This window comes from Telmatherina bonti (genome assembly GCF_933228915.1).
Source record: "Telmatherina bonti genome assembly, chromosome: 24".
Lineage (NCBI taxonomy): Eukaryota > Metazoa > Chordata > Actinopteri > Atheriniformes > Telmatherinidae > Telmatherina > Telmatherina bonti.
This window is the reverse complement of record NC_136633.1, coordinates 26,541,640-26,563,867: the sequence shown is the minus strand read 5'-3', so window position 1 is coordinate 26,563,867 and position 22,228 is coordinate 26,541,640. Positions and strand designations below refer to the sequence as shown.

At 39.3% G+C, this 22,228-nt stretch overlaps 1 protein-coding gene across 1 annotated transcript in view; it reads right to left on the bottom strand.

The window, feature by feature from the left end:
* Positions 1-20,752, bottom strand: part of LOC306774203 (FERM and PDZ domain-containing protein 4-like) — a gene marked incomplete at its 3' end in the record, with an annotated part of 76,976 nt that extends 56,224 nt beyond the window's left edge. The window contains exon 1 of the mRNA XM_079264187.1: positions 20,721-20,752. Coding sequence (XP_079120313.1) covers positions 20,721-20,737 — 17 coding nt within the window. The 5' untranslated portion in view covers positions 20,738-20,752. The remainder of the gene's footprint in view (positions 1-20,720) is intronic.
* Between the last annotated feature and the right edge of the window lie 1,476 nt (positions 20,753-22,228).

Here is a 22,228-nt window from a genome sequence, read left to right as displayed (position 1 = left end):
AAAAGATGAAATGAGGGAGAAAGGTTTTGAAGAGCTGCGGTAAATCTTCAACAGCAAGTTAAAAAATAAATAAATAAATAAAAAATAATGCTACGTGTCTACCTAGCCACAATTCTCAAAAAACACATACAACAAAAGGTATGGCTTACGTGGTAAACACTGTTTAACGGTATCGCCTGTAAATCGCAGTTGTTGTAAGTCAAAACTTACAAATATCGCGTATATTTTGCAGAAAACTCTTCCTGGAATGTAGTTACTGTCATCATTGACAAGCAGCAGTGGGAAGCTGTTGTGATGGATGAAGCTATTCTCAAAATGGCAAAATCAGGAAAAAGGAATGAGAGAAATTACAGAAAGTTTGGAAAATGAGGGCAACAATTACGCTGGTGGTAAATGGAGCACTTTGGGACGGTGACTCTCTTTCTGGAAAAGTGGCTCCAGCTGTTGCAATTGCAATCACAGAACCAGCTAAGATGCAGCGCGTGACTTTCCAGCTCCCAGGCCTTTGGTAAAGGACCTGACCTGCTTGTGACAGAGGTTTTAAAAAGAAAAAAGCCTCTTAACTCTCTTTTTTAAACCATCCTATCCAGCATCTTCGAGCATAGGGAGGCCGAGTTGAACTGGACAAATTTGCTCTGCCAAAAGCAGGACCGTCCAACTCCAGTCCTCGAGAGCAGCAGTCCTGCAGGTTTTTCATGCATCCCTGTTCCACCACACCTGACTCAAATTAAGCAGAACTTCATTTGCTGTTGGATCCATTTCATGGAAACCAGATGTGTTGAGACAGCGATACATCGAAAACCTGCAGGACATAGACCCTCGAGGACCAACTTTGGACATCCATAGCCAAAAAGAACGGTTAGAATTAAAGGCTCCCTTTTAATCTTAAATGTTATAATTTAGTACCTCTACCAGATAAGTTGTGTCTTCGGCCATATTTATCTTTCTGTCTATCTGCTTTGTTTGCACATTTAGTCTGGGAATTGGTTTCGGAAGATACACTCCCAAAATCACTCTCAACATCCCTGTTTCCTGTGGACGCAGGAATGTTAAAAGGGTTCCATTACCACTGCGAGACAGAGAAATAGCACAACATTTTCATGCAAAGTTATTAATATGCAACATGGTGGAACTCTATTATTCAAATGGCATGGAAGACAGACGAGTGTCAGGCTATACCGCTCATATAGAATATAAAAACATGATGGTGAAACCAGTTTTATGTTGGGCAGCAGATAATAGAAAAGATATAGGACTTTTGTTTTGGCGTACATCAAAATATGGAGGGAACCTGAGTACAAGGTTATGTTTTTATTAAATATGTGACTATTAAAATGACCCTTGCTATTTCATGTGCTAAAGGTGTGCTTTGATGAATCTAATGGTGTTTATATAAATGAATGTAGCACTATAACAAAGGGTGGAAACGAACTGCTTGGCAGAGATCTACACTTTTTAGAATGCTTCTATTATTTTATTTTATTGGTTATTTAATTTGTTTATTGCTAAAATTATATATACCTGCTGGACCATTCCAGAGCAACAACAGAAAGATGCTTTTTTTTTTTTTTAGAAAATATTGTACTTGAATTTTGTTGCCTGTTTTTTTTTTTTTTTTTATCTCATAATGAAACTATCTGGAAATTTCTCCCTTCATAAATACCAAATATTTCCCAAATATTCATAAAAAGTGTCTAATCCGATGTTTGGTTCTTTGGTCTCAAATTAGTGAAAGGATGTAAAGCTAAAAACCAATTTTTGGAATGAAAATTAGTCTGGTAATAAATATAGAAAGAAAGCAGAAATAGTCCGAACATGAGGCAAAGAGAAAAATGGCATCTGTCTTTTCAGGATCCGATGCAACCTGTCACTGATAGTTACCGCTGAATAAACAGCAGAGTTCCACTTATTATGCTGTTTTCAACCTTTTTGGCACAGCAGTGCATCTCTGTGAATAATTCAGTCCAAAACACAAAAACTAATCAATCTTCGTAAATGTCACACATAGCCTCACAGAATAAGGCAAAGAAAACACAAAAAGCAGCAGTAAAAGTAATGATTTATGTTCTTAAAGGATTATTGCTTGCTTGGATCATATTTTACAGCATGTTGTAGACCAACCAATGATTTTCCTGTTTGGCCGAGATCTCTATTGAAGCAACAGTTGGACCCACTGAGGGTGAAAGACACACCAGTGGGAGCATTTTCTCCCTGAAATGATTGTTATCCACAAGCAAAACCATCTATACTCAACACATTTATCAATAACTCAATGCAGAGTAGAGTACCACAGACCAAGCAGGATCACATCCCGTTCTGCAGCACCAAACACCAAAAGCAGACTCTGATTAACAGACATCAGTGACCTCTCACCTGTTATTTTCTTTATATAATTGTAATTTATTAAACTGAATAAGTATCTATTGTTGTACAGAGATATATGAACAAAGATGAGTAGAAAGGGGTTCCAAATAAGTATATTTTTTCTACTTCTTTGAATGTCTTTAACTAATGATTTGATGATGCAATATTATTATGAATGTTATAGTAATTTTAATTTCCTTTGTATATATGTATATACATGTGTGTACATGTGTATGTATAGGTATGTACATATAATTTATTTTGTTTGAAATAAATAAATAGCAGAACAAGAAATGTCACAATGGTTGAGTCTGGTTTAGTCTTTTTAGCCTTAAATCATAAAAACTAAAATCACAAATCAGTAGGAAGAAAAAACTCAATCTTTCTTTATAAAGTTAAAATGTGTTTTCTTCCATCTCGTCAGGCAAATTTGATAACGTGTCACAGCTTTTTAATGCCTTTTCATGTTCAAACAAAGGAGCAGCAGTGCTATAACTGAGACCGTGCCTTTGGGGAGTTTCACAACTTAGTTTCTGGTTGGTTAGCTGTTCCACGCATGACGAAATGACAACCAATGCACTGGCAACCCTCCATCTATATGGCTCAAGTCAGTTGGAAATGTTAAGGAAAGAGCAGAGCGTGTGCACACGCTTCCAGAGTACAGAGGAATTCAGATATGCAGAATGAGTGAATATCCATTTGTTACCCAGTGTTCTGCCCTTGTCAGAATACAAACAGGCTGAAAATATTACAGCTGACTGGAACATCTGCACTCAACACTGGAGCGTAATTCTGCAGGCTAAAAATACCCCGGCAAGCGCCGCTAAACACTCTGAATAAGATTACACAGGAGGATGGTGATCATTAGGATGAATGAGAAACACTTAAGCTCACATCTTGCTTCTTGAATCATAATGTCGAAATGAAAATCCACAGAGAGGGCATTAGGAGCAAAAAAAAAAAGGGAATAAAAGATACGTAGAAAACATCCTCAGAGCTGAACACAATTCTTTTTTACAGCTTTATGTTACAAGATTTGGTATTATTATGTTTGAATCGACATTAAAATTATTGATATGACTGAAGTTGCATTTGCTACGAAACACTCCCCAAACCAAGCATTTAAGACGCTGTAATGGTTAACAGACCCGGGAAAGATAGAATAAAAGCATCTAAGGACCCAGAAAGAGGTCTGTGGTTGCTAACTGATGCTAAGATTTGACCATATCCACTGCAAACATTGCTGTATAACATAGATGGAAGTGACCTACGAGTCTGAGAAAAGAAGCCAATGTGAAAATCAAAGTTAGCTCCCTGCTTCTCGTCTTTTCAGTTGTAACTTGTAAAAACTACATAATAAGTACCAGTTTCGCCGCTATTTTTATTATAAATATGAAGTAGCAGCTCAACACCAGCATACTACTTCACTTTCTGCAGCAACTGAGAAGGAGAAGAAAGACAGACCACCGAACACGGGAGGTAAAACAACGCGCGTCATCGGGACAGGACAAGGTAACGAGCATGCTCAGAACGACTGGAATTAACTTAGAGTGGAATGAAGGTTTACATGACAGAGGAATTAAATAGTTCGGAGTTAAAATGTGAATAAACCAGACACTTAAATCGGAATTAAGTTTAATTCTGAATAGAAATTAGCATTAGGAATGAAGGGTTTACATGGTGGTTTTTCATCAGTTTAAAGTGGAATTCACTTTTATTTGGCATTAAACAGGAATTTAAACTCCCATATAAACGTAGCAACTGTAATTTTGCAGGAGTGGATTAATCTCTTATGGGATCATGTGACCTGGACCGCTTTGCTTAACTGCTCCCCCTCTATAAATCCAGAGGGCTCTGCCTTGTACTACCTTGACTTCCTCTTACAACAAAAGTCTGTCATGGCTGAACAAAGTAAGAACGTGAAATCTGTGTCTGAAGAGCCCAGAAAGACAAAACGGGAATGGGATCGCTCTTGAGAGCGAACGATCTATGTTGGCAAAGATTCTGATGAAAGAACAGAGTGGATGCAAAACGCAATATAACCAGACTAAAATGTTAGCTCTTTGCCTGTTGTGCAAACGTACCAAAATGTGTGTAACTTTTGCATCATTTAGTCAGCGTTTATTCAAAACAATCGCAGTAAGTGCCAGATGAGCTGCAGAATGTTACAGTGAATGTCTGTGTCTTTATTTTGCTGTTTCGGAGAAGCTAAATGCGGCTAGTCGAAGCTAATCGGCTACAGACAAAACCTAAGGTGTCCCCTAAAAATCTCGCGCAAGTTAGGCCTGATATGTATGCAGCGAAATATATTTCCTATCATTCATGTAAATATTAGGTCTTAGCAGAACAATTAGCAACTTGTCTGGTTTAGTTTTATGGTTTTCATACAATGTTTAATCAGGAGCAATACTACTGTCATGTCCCATAAGCTAAGGGCTCATGCTAACATTTTCATAACAATAAGTTATTGACATGAGTCATGCCAGTTACTTCATCTGAAACTCAAAACTACATATTATAGTAATGTTTGTGTGTCAGTATTTGCTTTGTGTCAGTATTTTTTTTCTTTTCTGAGTGTTACAGATTATGTGACAGTTCCTTTGAGAAGTTACAGGTTTAGGGCCCATCCATCCATCTTCTACCACTTATTCGGGGTCGGGTCGCGGGGGCAGCAGCTTGAGCAGGGAAGCCCAGACTTCCCTCTCCCCCAGCCACATTTGCCAACTATTCGAGGGGATCCCGAGGCGTTCCCAGGCCAGCCGAGAGATATAATCCCTCCAGCGTGTCCTGGGTCTTCCCCGGGGTCTCCTCCCAGAGGGACGTGCCTGGAACACCTCACCAGGGAGGTCCAGGAGGCATCCTGACCAGATGCCCGAGCCACCTCAACTGGTTCCTCTCGATGCGGAGGAGCAGCGGCTCTACTCTGATCTCCTCCCTGATGACCGAGCTCCTCACCCTATCTCTAAGGGAGAGCCCGGCCACCCTGCGGAGGAAACTCATTTCAGCCGCCTGTATACGAGATCTCCTTCTTTCGGTCACGACCCACAGCTCATGACCATAGGTGAGGGTAGGAACGTAGATCGACTGGTAAATGGAGAGCTTCGCCTTCTGGCTCAGCTCCTTCTTCACCACGGCAGACCGGCGCAGAGTCCGCATTACTGCAGACGCCGCACCGATCCGTCTGTCGATCTCGCGCTCCATCCTTCCCTCACTCGTGAACAAGACCCCGAGATATTTAAACTCCTCCACTTGAGGCAGGACCTGACTCCCGACCCGGAGAGGGCAATCCACCCTATTCCGGCTGAGGACCATGGTCTCAGATTTGGAGGTGCTGATTCTCATCCCAGCCGCTTCACACTCGGCCGCGAATCGCTCAAGCGAGAGCTGGAGATCACGACCAGATGAAGCCAACAGGACCACGTCATCCGCAAAAAGCAGGGACCCAATCCTGAGGCCACCAAGTCGGACCCCCTCAACCCCTCGGCTGCGCCTAGAAATTCTGTCCATATAAGTTATGAACAGAATCGGTGATAAAGGGCAGCCTTGGCGGAGTCCAACCCTCACCGGAAACGAATCAGACTTACTACCGGCAATGCGGACCAAGCTCTGACACCTGTCGTACAGGGACCGGACAGCTCGTACAAGGGGGTCCGGTACCCCATACTCCCGGAGTACCCCCCACAGGAGCCCCCGGGGGACACGGTCGAATGCCTTCTCCAGGTCCACAAAGCACATGTAGACTGGTTGGGCAAACTCCCATGCCCCCTCCAGGACCCCAAAGAGGGTGTAGAGCTGGTCCACTGTTCCGCGACCAGGACGAAAACCACACTGCTCCTCCTCAATCCAAGATTCAACTATCTGATGAACCCTCCTCTCCAGGACCCCTGAATAGACCTTACCAGGGAGTCTGAAGAGTGTGATTCCACTGTAATTGGAACACACCCTCTGGTCCCCTCTTCTTAAAAAGGGGGACCACCACCACAGTCTGCCAATCCAAAGGCACAGTCCTCGATGTCCACGCGATGCTGCAGAGCCAGGATAGCCCAGAGAAGAGAAGCCCTGAAGAAACTCCAGGTGGATCTCATCCACCCCCGGGGCTTTGCCGCCAAGGAGCTTCTTAGTTCCCCTAAAGGCCAAAAGTCACACAGCATCCCTTTAAATCTAAACATGATAGTATTTTTGTTTAATTACCTTATAAATCTTTGTCCTGTAGATGATGACTTGAAACCTTGGGAATGTTCAATTGCTTTAGATTGGATTTTTAAAATGGAGACCGGAGTCTAACCAAAAGCTGGCTAAATGATGTATTCCTTACATGTTAATGTATGGAACCTGGACGTGAAAGTTACTTTGAGGTTTCAGAATGGTCCCATTGTTTGCTTACAGTGCATCCATATGAAGCGTAAAAGCATGAAGCAGTATATGTACAGTATATAAGTAGTGCACCACACATGGTGAGTGTAGCGTAGCTCTGAGAATACACACTGGCCTTTAAATATTCTGCAATACTATCTGGAGCAGAACTAATGACTCCACAAGCCCTTTTTACCAAGTAAACAAACACACTAGTGAACTTGGTGAGTTTCAGTCCATCCCTCTATCACCTCACTTAATTATCCCCCTCAGTTTCTTATCTTCATTTATGAAATTTAACCGTTGTCTGTCTGACTTCTGCAAGAAACAAATAGAAACAGTAAGACACACAATAAAAACCTCATATTCAATAATGTAAAACAGATTCATGCAACCAAATAAAGTCCCACTTCTTGTCGAAATGATATCTCAGACACACGACAGGGATTCATGAATTCCATATTCTATCGGCCAGGTTTTATTCTTTTTTTTACTAATGCTCTATGTTGTAGTCTTCTACCAGAATACCAGCGTGACTGTAGCAGAGAAGCAAAACATTTAAAATGCACAATGTCGAATATATTTATAGCTTCCGCTTTGTCCTACAACCACTGAATTACTAGGTATGTTGTAAAGTCAGGCCTAAGTTATTAATTATTGAGAAGGTACTTGCATAGAGGCATGTACAGTATGCCTGTTTCTGTGAAACATCCTTAATCATTGATTAGGGTTATTATTCAATTATTAAAAAGTTGTTTGTGTTTTTTTAGTAACATATAATGAGGGAACAATGTGTCACCTGCAATAGACAGCGACTGGAGCTCTCTCAGTTTGGAGAAAATGGCAGAAAATCTCACAGATTATCAAATAAGGGTGGAAAAATCCAATATAAAAAAATCATATCTGGAGTTTTTGCTTGACAATTTTAAAATTGATGTTTTTGTTAAAAAAAAAAAAAAAACAATTAAAAAAGATTTTTCAAATTGTTTTTATTGATCTATTTACTTGTCTTCTTGGGCATTATAGCAGCAGAATGATGGTGTGGCTACTGTGTTTTTTCCCAACTGAAATCAAGAAAAATGACTAGCAAAAATTTTTTTTTGTATATATACATATATATACATATATATATATATATATATATATATATATATATATATATATATATATATATATATATATATATATATATATATATATATATATATATATATATATTGTTTTTAAATGTACAAAACTTAGAAATATGGAAGAATTGGGTGAATCGCAATTTAAATCAAGTCGCCACCCAAAAAATCAGAATTGAAGCATAACGTCACAGCCCTGTTATCAAAGCTAAAAGCAAGAATGAGATCACCATGCGACCAATGTCTGGCAGTGATTTGGGCAAAAACTATGCATAGTTAGGTTACACTGTTGTGCCAAATGGGATTTTTTTTTTTGGACACTATTACTTTGTATTAATAAATGTTGCATTTATGGGAAATCTGCCGGTCTGACTAAACTACAAGCTATAAGACAATACAAATGAACAAAAAGGACAAAAACTCAGCAGATTTTTAAATCATTGCAAATCTAATACTTGCAAATCTACAGTGTGAGAGAATCTGACAAACCCAGATGATCAGAGGAGTCATTTGAGGTTTGAGTTGTTTTACCTGATGAAAATCCTCCACAAGCTGAGAGGGTTTTCACTGTGGTTTGCTGCATGTAAGACAGCGGCTAATCATGCATAATGGATGAGACACACCAGGTCAGCGTGAAGGACCGGCGGAAAATCGAAGCACCATGTTGGATTACTTGTGCCAACATTGTCTGGGAAAATAATGCTCACATGCAAAGATGGCTTCCAACTGTTGCATCTTCCAAATGCAGCGATTTACAAGTGTAGGAGGAAATTAAAATAACCAAAAATGGAAGACCATTAACAAATAAAGAAAATCCTGGCAAGGTCGGAATGCGTTGTTCATGAACGAAGGAGCTCTAAGAAAAAATTCTTTGTAGTGAATCAGACAAACCAAATCCTGTCTCAGAGAGACAAGTGGAAAGACTTTATTTTGATGGACACGCCATGAACTCACTTCCATATAATGAAAAAAAGAGGATTGTACCGCTATTTGTTCATCAGCCTTAAACAGTGGAGCATTTGAGTATTTTACCACATCAAGTTGTTTTGTTATCCTAGCTGAAAACAAGATTCCAGTGTTTCATTTAGCAATCTTTCACTATCATTCATTTTTACCTAATTTATTTTATGCAAATTTATGAGAAAATATATGTAAAATATAACTGGGAGGTTACAGGTCCTCAGATACTACTGATGGGAATATAGCTTTGTGTTAGCAATGACACCAACTCACCAGGAGTTGAACCTGTTTCCTAAAAAAAATATAGTACTTCCTGAAATTTATTGCCAATCAGTGCATTTTTCCTGATATTTAACTATTTATGTTGAACATAAAAAATAATTTCAACTAAAGAAATTCAACTTTAACAATTTCAGAAGCTTTGCCACGTGAAACAATACAGACTTTAGAAATGATAGAATTCACCTAAATGGTATAATTAAATGTTGTTTTTTTAAGTTAATGGATAGGATAAACCGGGGGTGTCCAAAGTTGGTCCTTAAGGGCTGCTGTCCTGCAAGTTTTCCATGTATCCCTGCAAGTTTTCCATGTATCCCTGCTCCAACACACCTGGATTCCATTAAATGGATCCAACAGCCAATGAATTTTGACATAATGACTGATTAGTTTGACTGTTCAGTGTTGGAACAGAAATACATGGAAAACCTGCATGATTGTGTTCCTCAAGGACCAGAACTGGACACCCTTGGGGTAAACTAATGCAATATATAAATAGTATTTTAAAAATGTTAATGTAACAAATCTATTTAGCTCTAATTGATATTTGGAAATGTGAACATAATTCAATCAGTTCCAATAAAAGATGATTGATGCCCAAGGAGAGAGGTACTACTTCCACCAACTTCAGCTGAGTACCATCAACAGCTATATTAACAACCCATGTATGAAAACCAGTTTTACTGAGAAAGTTTAAAGAAAAACTTTAAAATAACCCAGTTACAGCTAACTGTAAGGTCAGTGGAGTGAGATTAGTGTCTCCTAAATTAGAAAAAGGTAAATATTCACACAAAGGAGGAACAAAACCAACTCATTCGCACCTTTAAGTGTGTTGTATCACATTTTTACACACTGGATTAGGCTTCATATAAAGATACTGGTATTTCATTTACCTGAGGCAGATCCGTTGCTTTTCAGTGCTTGAGTGGTCTTGGTGACTTTCCTTTTTATTGTTTCTAGCTTGCCAAACACCATCTGAAACCATTTTACGACGTGCATCTGAGAAAAGAGATGCTTGAATTTGCACAAAACCACTTAAACTAAAATGCTGCATACTGATTTACTGATACAGCCCCTACATTTCAGTGAATAATACACCCAGCATGGTTGCCTGCAAACCCAGGCGTCCACACAGAGCATGTAAGATGCTAACAGAGAAACACATGCTGTGCGTCATATTCCTGTTACATCCAGAGGACTCGCGGCACGCTCCCATTGGCGAGAATTCACTGATCAACACGCAGTTTTAGTCTGCTTTCAGTCTAAGAAGCAAAGTGTAACTGGAAGAGGATATCTGCTGTATAAGCTATTTGTTTCTGAGAGGCAGAGACGGAGGAAGGAAGTTCAAGTCTGAAGGCGCCAACAAACAAAATGGGGAATTTGCATAAGTGATTACATTTAGAAACAAGTCAAAGGAGAGCGGAAGCCAGAAACATTCACCACAGTACTCCTAGAATTATCACACCCAACATGTGGTGATCATAACAAAATATTAGTCGTCACTGGAGAAGAAGCGGCTAATAGTGCAGGAATGTCATATCAGAGCTTATATCAAAGACTGCTGAGGGACAAAAACATGTCGTAGACCAGGAAATATTCCCTTTGCTCCTGTTTCTATACGCCCAAGATAAATACATGGCATTATTTTAAGCTGATGTCTGAACAAAAGTCCACTTCAACATGCTGACATGGTAAAATAAACAGGAACGATGACTCGCACCTGGAAAGCAAGGCCGTGCTTGGTTTTAATGACAAGCAGGGGGGTACACTGATAAGTGGATGGATGTGCTGCCATATAAAGTAGACGGATAGGTAAGGGATGGAGAAAGAGAGAGATGTGTGATGTGGTTTTTTTTCTACTGAAGGAAACAGCCAGTAGTGTTCACCCCGCCAACCTCCTCTGCAGTGATCACCAACCAAATCCCTTAGGAGGATTATCCAGACTCAAATCAAGAAAATTGTGCAACTTTAAGGGTCAAAGGCGGGCAGTGGGAAAAAAGAGAAATGTGTGTGTGTGTGTGTGTGTGTGTGGGGGGGGGGGGGGGTCGTTGCAGTATGGGGTGATGTTAATTTCACCTTTGATTTGATGTATTTAGACTTTTGTTCGGTGTGAAGCAACACAACATGTTGACTCGCGCCAAATACCTGAGTTTCTGATGGGTGAGAGACAGAAGACAGGCTTCGATATGTTGCTGTTGACTACTATATGTACGGTTTGGAAAGCTCAACTTTCTCCCACTTGACAAAAACTTTGTGGCAGGTCAACAAAAGTTAAGAATGACGCATGTTCTGATGTGTGAAGACTTCTGAGAGAGAAATAAAAACATATCAGCTTCCATCTAACAGCAGTTTTGATTGAAGTGTAACATCAACATGAACAGGTACGTGTGATGACATAATTTCTTGGAATTGACACAGTTTCCTTTCCCTAAAGACCTTTACACACAGGGATTGATGTGAATAAATGGCATGAAATTGCGAATAATTTGAAAGTGAATTATTAACATTTCTGTCTATTCACGCTCAGTGATGCGACAAAACAAACTTGAAAAGGTGGATTCCACATCAAGCCACGACAACCACATGATGACGCTGCAAAAGAAAAGAGGCGCTGGGAGAGTTTCATTGTTCAACCCAGGATCTAAAACTGGACCACGACCGCTTCAGGACCGACTTCAGGACGTCCAGTTGCAGGATCTGCTTTACTAGCTAGCTGCTCGCGTTAACCCTTTCATGCATCGTGGCCATATAGAGGACACTTATTTACAAGCTTTTTTCTTGCATATTCATGAATGAGAATGGTATTTTTCTAAACAAACCACTTTAGTAGATATTAGTGAGTCATCAATTTGTTTCCACTCACTGGAGAATAAATAAATATATGTTATAAATGAGCATCATGTAATTACACAAGTTTGCCTTTGCAATAAACAGGAAAATTAAATTTATACAAGATTTACATAATATAATTATGATTATATATTATTTTATAATACTTTAGAGAATACATGAAGATAAATAATAAATCATGATAAATTCTAAATATCACTAATAAACAAAGTATCACTGCATATTATCACAGAGATAAAATGCTGTATTTAAAAAATGTTGCATTGTTTTTTATTGATTCATGCATGAAAGGGTTAATAAGCAGAGAAGAAATAAAGACGCTCAGCTATGATGATACAAAGTTTGAATGAAACAGCTGCGAAAAGTAACACCTGCGTCGCTCGCAAATGCTGATCTAGTTAACACGCCTTTTCTGATTGGTTGATTACAGATCTGTCTGATGTGAATATTACAAAAAATGACTGCAGTTTGAAAAGATAAAACTCTCAAAAATCCCTGGATGGAATTTCTTTACTGATGTGAATATTCCCACTGATCGATAAAAACCATTGCCGTGAGAATTTTTCAGATGAAATATTTCCTCGTAGGTGTGTTGGACTTAAAGACGCATTACAGAACTTTTGTCAGTTTCCCCGTCACACGCCCCTTATCGATGGCTAATCCATCTTGCATCCTACCCATAGACTGCATATAAAAAGATGGGCAGAGCCTCCATGACGTAGCTGCCTGTAGCTGAGAGCTAACCCGGAGATAACAGGAGCTAACCAGCTAACAGCAGTTTTGCTGTTAGCTGGTTAGCTGGCTAGCGGCCTAAAGCTAATTCACGTTGTTAACCGGCTAAAAACTGCGGTTGTTTTACGTTCTTCTGACTTGAAGCGGGAGATCGGGTACCTGTCAATCAAGAGGACACGCCCCTAAATATGCAGAATGTTTAGATTAAATTACTTTTAAACGGGCAAGTTAGAAAAAAATTCACTCCCCGCCACAGTTGTCATGAAGGTAAACCTGATCTTTTAAACTTAAAATGGATTTTTGTACCAGGCTGTAAACATGTTTATTTCTGCTGTGAAGTTGGTCTTTTTAACATGGGAGTCTATGGGGATTTGCTCTGTTTTGCAGCCCCTAGTGGATGAAGGGGGAACTGCAGTTTTATTCACTTCCTCATAGACTTCAGTTTTAACCGCCGGAGGTTGCCACTTGATCCTACCTGACCTGTTAGCACTCTCCAACCAGTAAAAGGTGGTCTTACAATGACTCTTGTTTTGTCTTCTTGCATTACTTTGCTGAATCAGCAACGTTGTGTGTTAAAAAAAAAAGCTAGTTCATTATTATACTATAAAGCGAAACTTCACGTCATGTCCCGGATGTAAATGTTGTTTAGTGTCGTTTTTCTCAGGCTCGGGATGCTGCTGGGCAGCAGCGGCTGTAGAAATGCACAATCAGAGATTTAATGCCACAACATAACGCAACTTTAAAGGTAAAAAGTAATAATCGACTTACTAGATGCTACATGAAGTCCACCATAAAATGAACAGGTCCAAACTTTCTTTTTGCCATCATAACAGCCCTAATTCTTTGTGGCATAGATTCAACAAGGTGTTGGAAACATTCCTCATTTTTCCAACATTTTTCCATCTTTTATTGATCAGTTTTGGTGAAACTATGTGAAATGTAGCCTCAGTTTCCTGGTTTTAGCTGACAGGAGTCACAGCCAGTGGCGTCTTCTGCTGCTGGAGACGATCTGCTTTACGGTTGGACGGGTTGTGAGTTTAAAGACGCTATTGTGCATACCTTGGTTGGAACCAGTGTTTTATTATTTCTTACATACTGTTGCTTTTCTACCATCTCCCAACAGTCTACCCATTCTCCTCTGACATTAACAAGACATTTTAATCTAAACAACTGCTGCCAGTTGGATATCATCTCTTTTTCATTGTAAACTCTAAAGATGGAAAATGCCAAAGGATAAGTTTCGGAAATGCTCAGAACAACAACTACGCCACGTTCAAACTCACCTAAATCCCCTTTATTCCTTATTCTGAGTTCAGCTTAAACTTCAGCAAGTCATCTTCTCCATGTCTACATGACTAAATGTAGACTCAGCTCTTCAAGGAGCACTTCGACACTTAGAATAGCTATATTTTGTGGAAAGTTGGAGAACTTAGCCCAGTTCTTCGCAACAAACTTTATGGTATTAATTCTTTGTATTTTAACATAGGTGATATTATGGGGTGGGAAGGGAGTAAACAAACAAAAAAAAAAAAAAAAAAATTTTTTTAAAAAGCCTGTAGCACTTCATGGAAGGACCTCCATCCAACTGGACAGTCCAACGATGTTCTCTACTGTTTGATTTCGTGCTTGTGTTGTTCTCACTCATATGAAAGTCGCTTTGGATAAAAGCGTCTGCTAAATGACTTTAGAATAGAAAAAAATAAAATAAATGTACTGAGTTGCTACCAAGTGATGCCCAATTAGCTATTTTTGTTGTCATGGAACTGAACACGTATAGGCTACCTAGCAGAATGGATGGTGAGCGTAATACCAAATAAGAACAAGCTGCTTTACATGGTAACAAAACTACTACAGTTCATTCTATACAATCAGGCCAGAGCCAAAACAATCACTTTTAAAATCACCATGCTATCGGGACTGAACTACTTGTCATATGGCTCTCAGTGCAATGTAGCTCTGCCTTCTCAAATAGCAACATGCATTGGCATAAAGCAGAAGACAATTTGGCACACATTACTGTTATCTGATATAGAGAACACAAACAAGCAGGGCTTGCTAGTTTTGCTGCCAAATGCTAACAGGCTAAGGCCAAGATATTCCCAAATGACCAATGCTGATACAGTTCCTGTCTTTGTCTTCAGGATTCATGGACTTAAACGAGAAAGACAGATCGGGTTAATTTTCTTGAAACTGCACCAGATGGGAAGTGACAAATATCAAAGTGGTCTCCAATTAGAACAAGCTGAACACATTTCACCTGCTTGAGCTGTCTTACTCCCCATCGTAAATGTAACTTCAGGTGATTTATTACAGGTATTTAAAAGTGATGAATGATCCAGAACTCCTTGTCGAAGTTTAAGGAGTAGATTTGGTTTGGTACATTATGTACAAGAAGAATTTCTGTTATGACAGCTCATGGATGCACACCAGCCATCTGGGGCGTTGCCAAAGTGCAGCTTACTTCCCATGGGCTCTCTTAGAGCCTGTTAGTGTTAAACCATGAATAACTTTTACAATTCTAATGTCTGACAACAGCTGAGCCAAATGTGTAAATATTGCTTTGGGAATTTTCTTTTGCTTAGCTGACAAGAGTCAAACACAAGCAGAAGCGCATCCGATTGCTCTGAGGAGATAGAAGGTGCAGGGTAGCACTTCTTCTAAGAAATTGAAGATGTTAATGCAAATGAGATGTCGCATTAAGGATAGAATGTGATTACATCCGCAAATGCTGTTTCAATACTTGCTTCTCCAGTGTTTGATGCATTCATCTGCATTACTGTGCCAGATATTAAAGTTTTCCATTTCATGTGATGGTAGAAATGCTCATATAAAAACTAATTTGATCATAAAATGAAAGAAATTTCTAGCTTAAAGGGATAAAATCTCAAAGAAGATATTAACAGAACTAGTTGCCTTGGCCATATCTAAAAGGAGAGATGAACTATTTTCATAGTTTATGTCTATAATAGGTAGAACTAATTGTTTTCCAATGTGATGTGTTGTTTATGAACGAGCTGGCTCAAAAAACTAACTCTTTGGAGTGAACAATGTGAGTCGACTCCTGTCTGGCAGGGCCAAATCTCAGAGTCTTATAATGCTTTCCAGTTGTCTTGTAATTTCAAGCACCTGCCAGCAGGTGATGTCATTACCAGGGAATTGGTGCTCCCATTGCAACAGATTTACACCTCCAAAATAACCTTTCGTAAGCAGCAACAGATGTGCCATAGAAAACTAGAAAATCAAAAATTAGTTGTTAAATGGGTACAATGGGAACACCTGATAATTTTGGTGATCATGACTTTTAAACCACACATATTGACATCCAACCATTACAATGCAGTTATCGTAAACAACTCAGTGGTATTTACACCAGAAACCTAGTGGATGCAAAATATAGCAGAAAAAAATGTAATGAAGACAACAATGGATGATGGGTGGTACTGGCACCATATTTACAATCTGAATCTCAGAGTCATCTCGAACTTAAAAATTCCATGTCCTGAAAAAATTAAGTCACGACAATTCCAGCAAAAATTTCTGAAAAATGACCACCAAACAATACTCTAATATAACTTTTAATTAAGTCTGCTTTTAAATATTTTAATATAATTCACGATTTTATTGTGATTTTGCTATTTGTATTTTCTTTTATGCTTCTTTTTGTCTGTTTTTACACCATCTCTGATGTTTTTATTGTTTCATGTAAAGCACTTTGAATGGTCTTATACATGAAAGGTGCAATACAAATAAACTCGCCTTGCCTAATGCATGATAGGATCATGAAGGTGGCAGAATCCCAGGAGAGAGCAAATTAAGTTGCACCGGTCAGGTATACAGAGTAACAGGGTTTTTTCTTTGTTGTGACTGTTCAGTTTCTCATTTAAATGTTTTGGCAACTTATTTAATACTTACTATTTTTATTGTAAGACAACCCATTATAAAATAAAAGACCATGGGAAAAAAAAAAAAAACTATAAAATTGCTCAGTAGCGAACAATTTAGCTAAAGCTGGCTAAAATAAAAGATGCTAACTTTACGTTAGCCTAGCCAAAAGAGTGAAGAAGTCAATACCTTCTTAGAAAATGTGTTCTTTAGACTCTATTAGGCACAATACATATTTGTATTGTTAGCCATTCTAATATAACAAATCAATAAACTGTTTCAAAAATAGATGAGCTAGTTACACAGCTAGTAGCATTTAAGCAACTGTGCTAGCAAGGTAATACAAAATATAAGCAACACAGTACCAAACATTAAATGACTGAGAATGTAAATTGCTCGAGAAAAATACCAACATGATTAGAAAATAACCTAAAAACAAAGTTTTTTCTTCTATCTGAAACCTTCCTGCAAACTAAGCAGTTAGCCTAAAAACAGTTACGTTACTTTTTGACCTTAAAACTCAGCCAGTTGTTCGATGACATAGAATGTGGGTTTCCATTACACCTAGAACTACGCAAAAACTAAATATTGCAATTAAAAAAAACACTAATGGGAAACACCTACATTTTTACAAAAAAGTATCAAATATTGCTAAAAACTTTTTATGCTATCATGAGGTGTTTTTTTTTTTTTTAGATGTTTCAATATAGAGATTTTCAGCAAAAGAGCAATGGAAACACGTTTTGCATTTACGTTTACCAGGATATGACATGGTGGCGTTATGACCAGGTAACTTCTGGTAAAGATGGCGCGGTGTGGAACAAATAACAGTGAATTTCAAGTTTTAGAAAAGAAAATGTGAGAGAAAAGCTTTGAAAAGCCGTAGCAAATTTCCCTTGGCAAGTAGAAAACCCCAAAATAATGCTACATGCCAACTTTGTATAAATCGCCATTTTTGTAAAATCTCGCAAGAGTAATGAGATTTTATGAGTTTTGAGGCTAACGCGTTAAACACTTTTCAATGGAAACACCCGCGAACTGCAATTGTTTGTAGAAACTTACAAACATTGCTTTTATTTTGTGAAGAAATGTAATGAAAGCGCAGCTAGTGACATCTGTATTGCACCTTTCTAGACCCAACAGCGTCCCGAAGCTGAGAAACTGGACTATACAACTTTTTACATCCAGAGCATGACGTGACGTTTCACTTCATGGTATAATAAAGAACTGGCTGTTTTCAACACGCAATGTCTCTGATTCAGCAAAGAAACGCAAGATTAAATGAGACAAAAACGAGTCTTCTGCTGGCTGGAGAGAGCTAACAGGTCAGGTAGGATGTAAGATGGATGCCGCATTAGCCGTCGATACGAGGCGCGTGACGGGGAAAAAGCCAAAGGTTCTGTTGTGTGCCTTCAATGCTTTTGAGAAACATTTTGAGGAAAAACCTCTTCTGAGCTTTAACTGCACTAAATACATTGATATGATCCTTTAAAACACACTGTTAACACATTTTCTGTGTGAAACAAGTTAAATATCCATGAAATCTAACAAGTTTAATGCCATCACATTTAAGCCGTAAGCTCAGACAGCTGATCCTCAGGTCAGAAATGCTTCTTCAAACCACTTCCCTTTCCTTCTGTCGTGCCTTCCAGATGGTAACCCCAGAATCTACACGTCTTAACATATAGATTTAAATATTTGCCGCGAGCAGGCTTAGTGATACATACATACACAAGTCAAGGATCATGCAACAAACACGGATAACTCTTAGTGGCAGTCACTTCTGGAATGCTTGTTTCCTCATTTTGTTCACTGCTTCTGAACTAAAGTCCGAAACTGAAATGCTCTCTCAATGTAAAAATAAAGCATTTTTGATAACGTAGTATTAGAGCTGGAAAAGTCATATAATGGCACGTTTTTCCACACAGACTTCAAGGAATCTACATTCTTTTCACTCCAAAATATTTGCATTATGGGTTGATATTTTATTCCTTTATTATTACAATAACTTTTTGGTTTTATCAGGCATATTTCAATGAGTTACACCAACTCTTATTGCAACCATTAATTATGCTAATGTGAAGGGAAATGCCACTCTTCTTGTTTTCATAACCATTTCCCAAGTATACCTCAAGGCATTATAATTAAATTATTTTTACTCCTTTTATCAAGGATTTAAAATCTGATGTCACAGCAGTACCTGGAAAATTAGTCCATGCTTTCATCTTTAGTAGGATTGATTACTGTAACAGTGTTTTTACACATCTTCCCAAAAAATCTATCAGACACCTGCAGCTAATTCAGAACTCTGCTGCTCGAGTCCTCACTAACGGCCCTTTTCCATCAGCATCAGCTCATCTCGACTTAATTCGCCTCGGCTCGGTTTTTTAGGGTTTTCCACTCGGCTTTTGGACCCGTTTACCGGTACATTTTTGTAACCCAGGTTCTAAGCTATCTGAGTCGGGTTGTGTGTGACGTCGCCAGACTGCATGCTGCTATTGGTCAGGGGCGCGGCCAATCAGAGGTCAGGGAGTGACATCACTGGAAGAGCGACTCCAACTCGCAAGTTGTTTACATTACCTGACAAGCAATGGTGCAACAGAGTCTGTTCCATGGTCCAACTCTGAGGTGGAGACGTTTCTTTGCTTGGTTGCTGAGGAAAGGATATAGAGGGAACCAGATGGAGCGACACCAAATGAAAAAATCTATCAAGAGCTTTCAGACTCAATGTCTGCGGGTAGAAAAGAAGTTTCCAGCAGCGTCGAGAGAAGCTGAAATAGCTCCAAAGTGACTATCGGCAGGTCAAGGACCACAATGGTCGGAGTGGATCAAACAGACGAGACTGGAAGTGGTTCCAACAGATGGATACAGTTTATGGTCAGCGACTGGCGAGCCGCAGACCACGTAGCAGATTGCCTCTAGGTCCTACGTTGTTATAGAGCTTGTCGTGCACAACACTGACGTCACAGCGATTTCACACAAACCTCGCCCATTTTAGACCTGGTACTAAACTGTAATGGAAAAGAAACAGGACCAAGCTGAGACGAGTTGATGCGAGTTAAGTTGAGACAAGCTGGTACTGATGGAAAAGAGGCTTTAGACCAAGAAAATGGACCACATCAGTCCAGTGAGGTCTTTACACTGGCTGCCAGTCCATCAGAGGATAGACTTTAAAGTTCTGTTACTGGTTTATAAAGCTCTGAATGGTTCAGGACCAAAGTACATCAGAGACCTCCTGTCCCAGTATTTTTTTTTTTTTTAGTTTATTTGACAGGGACAAAGTACATCAGCATTAATCACAAAGAAAATATGCGTAGTACCAGATTCTAGCTCTCAGAACTAATTTCCATCTGGAGTTCCTGGACTAACAAGATACACAAAGATGAATTAAACACAAAACAATGTAAAAAGAGACAAAAGTTTAACATTTCATAATAAAACAGTAAAAATGACCATGGTAAAAACTTCATCTGTGCACTGTAACTATAACAGTGTACTGTCAAACTCCTGTCCCATGTAGGGTGCACTACAACACTAAGAGATACACACCAATTAGTGCTGACATTTCTGTGCATTTAAAAGACGTTTTGTTTCTTTACAGAATATTTTTACATTTTTGCATCATTTAAGTTCTGCAGAAAGTTTATTCCATTCTGCTACTGTTTTAAATGAAATTATTGATTGTCCAAACGTTGTTTTTGAAGACCCCTCAGGTCATCTGGATCAGGCTTTCCTAGAGTCAAAACGAAATATGGAGAAGCTGCATTCAGCTTCTATGTTCCACATGTCTGGAAGAAACTCCCAGAAAGCCTCAGATCAGATGAAACAGTGGATTTAAATCAAGGTTAAAGACCCTCCTGTCCTCAGCTGCATTTCAGTCATTTTGATTTAAAGCTATTTTGAGTGTTTTTTTTATAAATCCAAATCTACATTTCTTCATTTAATGTTATTTCTTTTTCCTTGCTTTCATTTGTTAATTTTAATCGATACTTCTTATTTTCTAATGTTTTATTGTCTCTGTACAGCACTTTGAATCACCCTGTTGTTGAATTGTGCTGTATAAATAAACTTGCCTTGCCTTTTACCATGGAAAGGCATCGATCACAAAGGATTTCCCTTGAAATCTTTGATTATCCTTTTTAAAAAGCCATTATTTGCTCCCAATACTGAACTCACCTGGACAGCTTTGGCATCTTGGAGAAACCAAACATGTCCACGTGCTCTGGCTCCAGAGCTCACCGCCACAAAGCTCAAGTGTTCCTCATCAGCATTCTAATCCACATCCAGATCCCTTCCCGCTTAACACGAAGACAATCCAGTGTCAATCCATATCAAGAGTCAGTAAAAGTCTGCTGACCACAGAATTCAGGACTTCTTGCTGATTAGGAAAGCAAAGTCAAACGGAAGCAAGTGTAACCCCCGTTCAAAGCCCCGTCCAGTGTAAAGAGAGACCCGCCACCCATCTCTCTACAAGGATTTCTAGGTGATGACAGACACAGACAGGGTCACCCTCCAGCGCTTGGCTCTCTCTATAGGACAAGCCGCCTGGGCTGCAGTTCCCCCTCCGTATGTGCTCTACGTCTCAGAGCACGGGAAAGTGCAGCGATCGTAGCCGTGGCAAGGAAGGCAAAATGAGGGGGGTAGGGTTGAGGGAGGGAATGGAGAGAGAGAGGAAAGGATGGAGCGGACGGATGACGGATGCTCTCTGGCTCCAGCTCCGTCCCACTGTTCATATGGGATGCAAGTGTTTTTGCAGGAGGGGGGGTGCAGAGATAGGAAGGTGCACAAAAAGCAAGAAAATGAAAGGAAAGATGGAGGAGGGGTTGGAAAGGGGGGAGTAAAAGTGCACCGGTTGTAAAGAGGAAGCAGCAAAGAGAAGCAGACGGAGGAGGATAAAGTGGAGATGGGTGGAGAAACTGCTGACTCTGCAGAATGGGACGTTGATGGGAGCAAGACCCTGCGTCCAGCGAGTTCCAGTTTTTATAAGTGAGATGTACATTTACACACTTTGACAATATAGAATAACCACAATGTCAACTTGTCTTTAAGACTCACAAAAACCCACATATGCCATGAAACCAATGTTCATAAAATTTCTCTTTGAAAGAAAAGGAACAATCCTCATATCTAAAAATAAAGATTAAAATGCGATTCCATCTTGTTATTGTTTCTAACAAGAACATTCAAGGACTGTAGCATCTACCCTGCTTATTGCCTGTCAGACTCATTCTGTGTGTTTATACAAACACACAGATGGTTCAGCCTGAGCAAAATGCTGCTCCTGTTGGCCCCAGGCCACAAGTGGCCAAACACAGAGCGAAAACGAACCTCGATGGTGATGATGAACTTCTTATGAATGCAAATGAGTTGGGAGGACGTTGCACACTCTCATTCGGTTAATGCCATCAGTTTCCTGTAATAAACAAACTGATTAAAAGCCCTGTCAACAGTTGTTGTTTTCACATATCAGAACGTCCCTGTTGTCAAGGAAATGTGTTCAGTAATTAAAAAATATCCTATAAGCGACATTATTTCAGCTGATAGATTAAATTAAAGAAACTCATTTGTTATCGTCCGATGACTCGGCCAACGAAACGGCCAATGGAATGGCCAATGAAACGGCCAATGGAACGGCCAATGAAACGACCAATGGAACGGCCAGTGGAACGGCTAATGGAATGGCC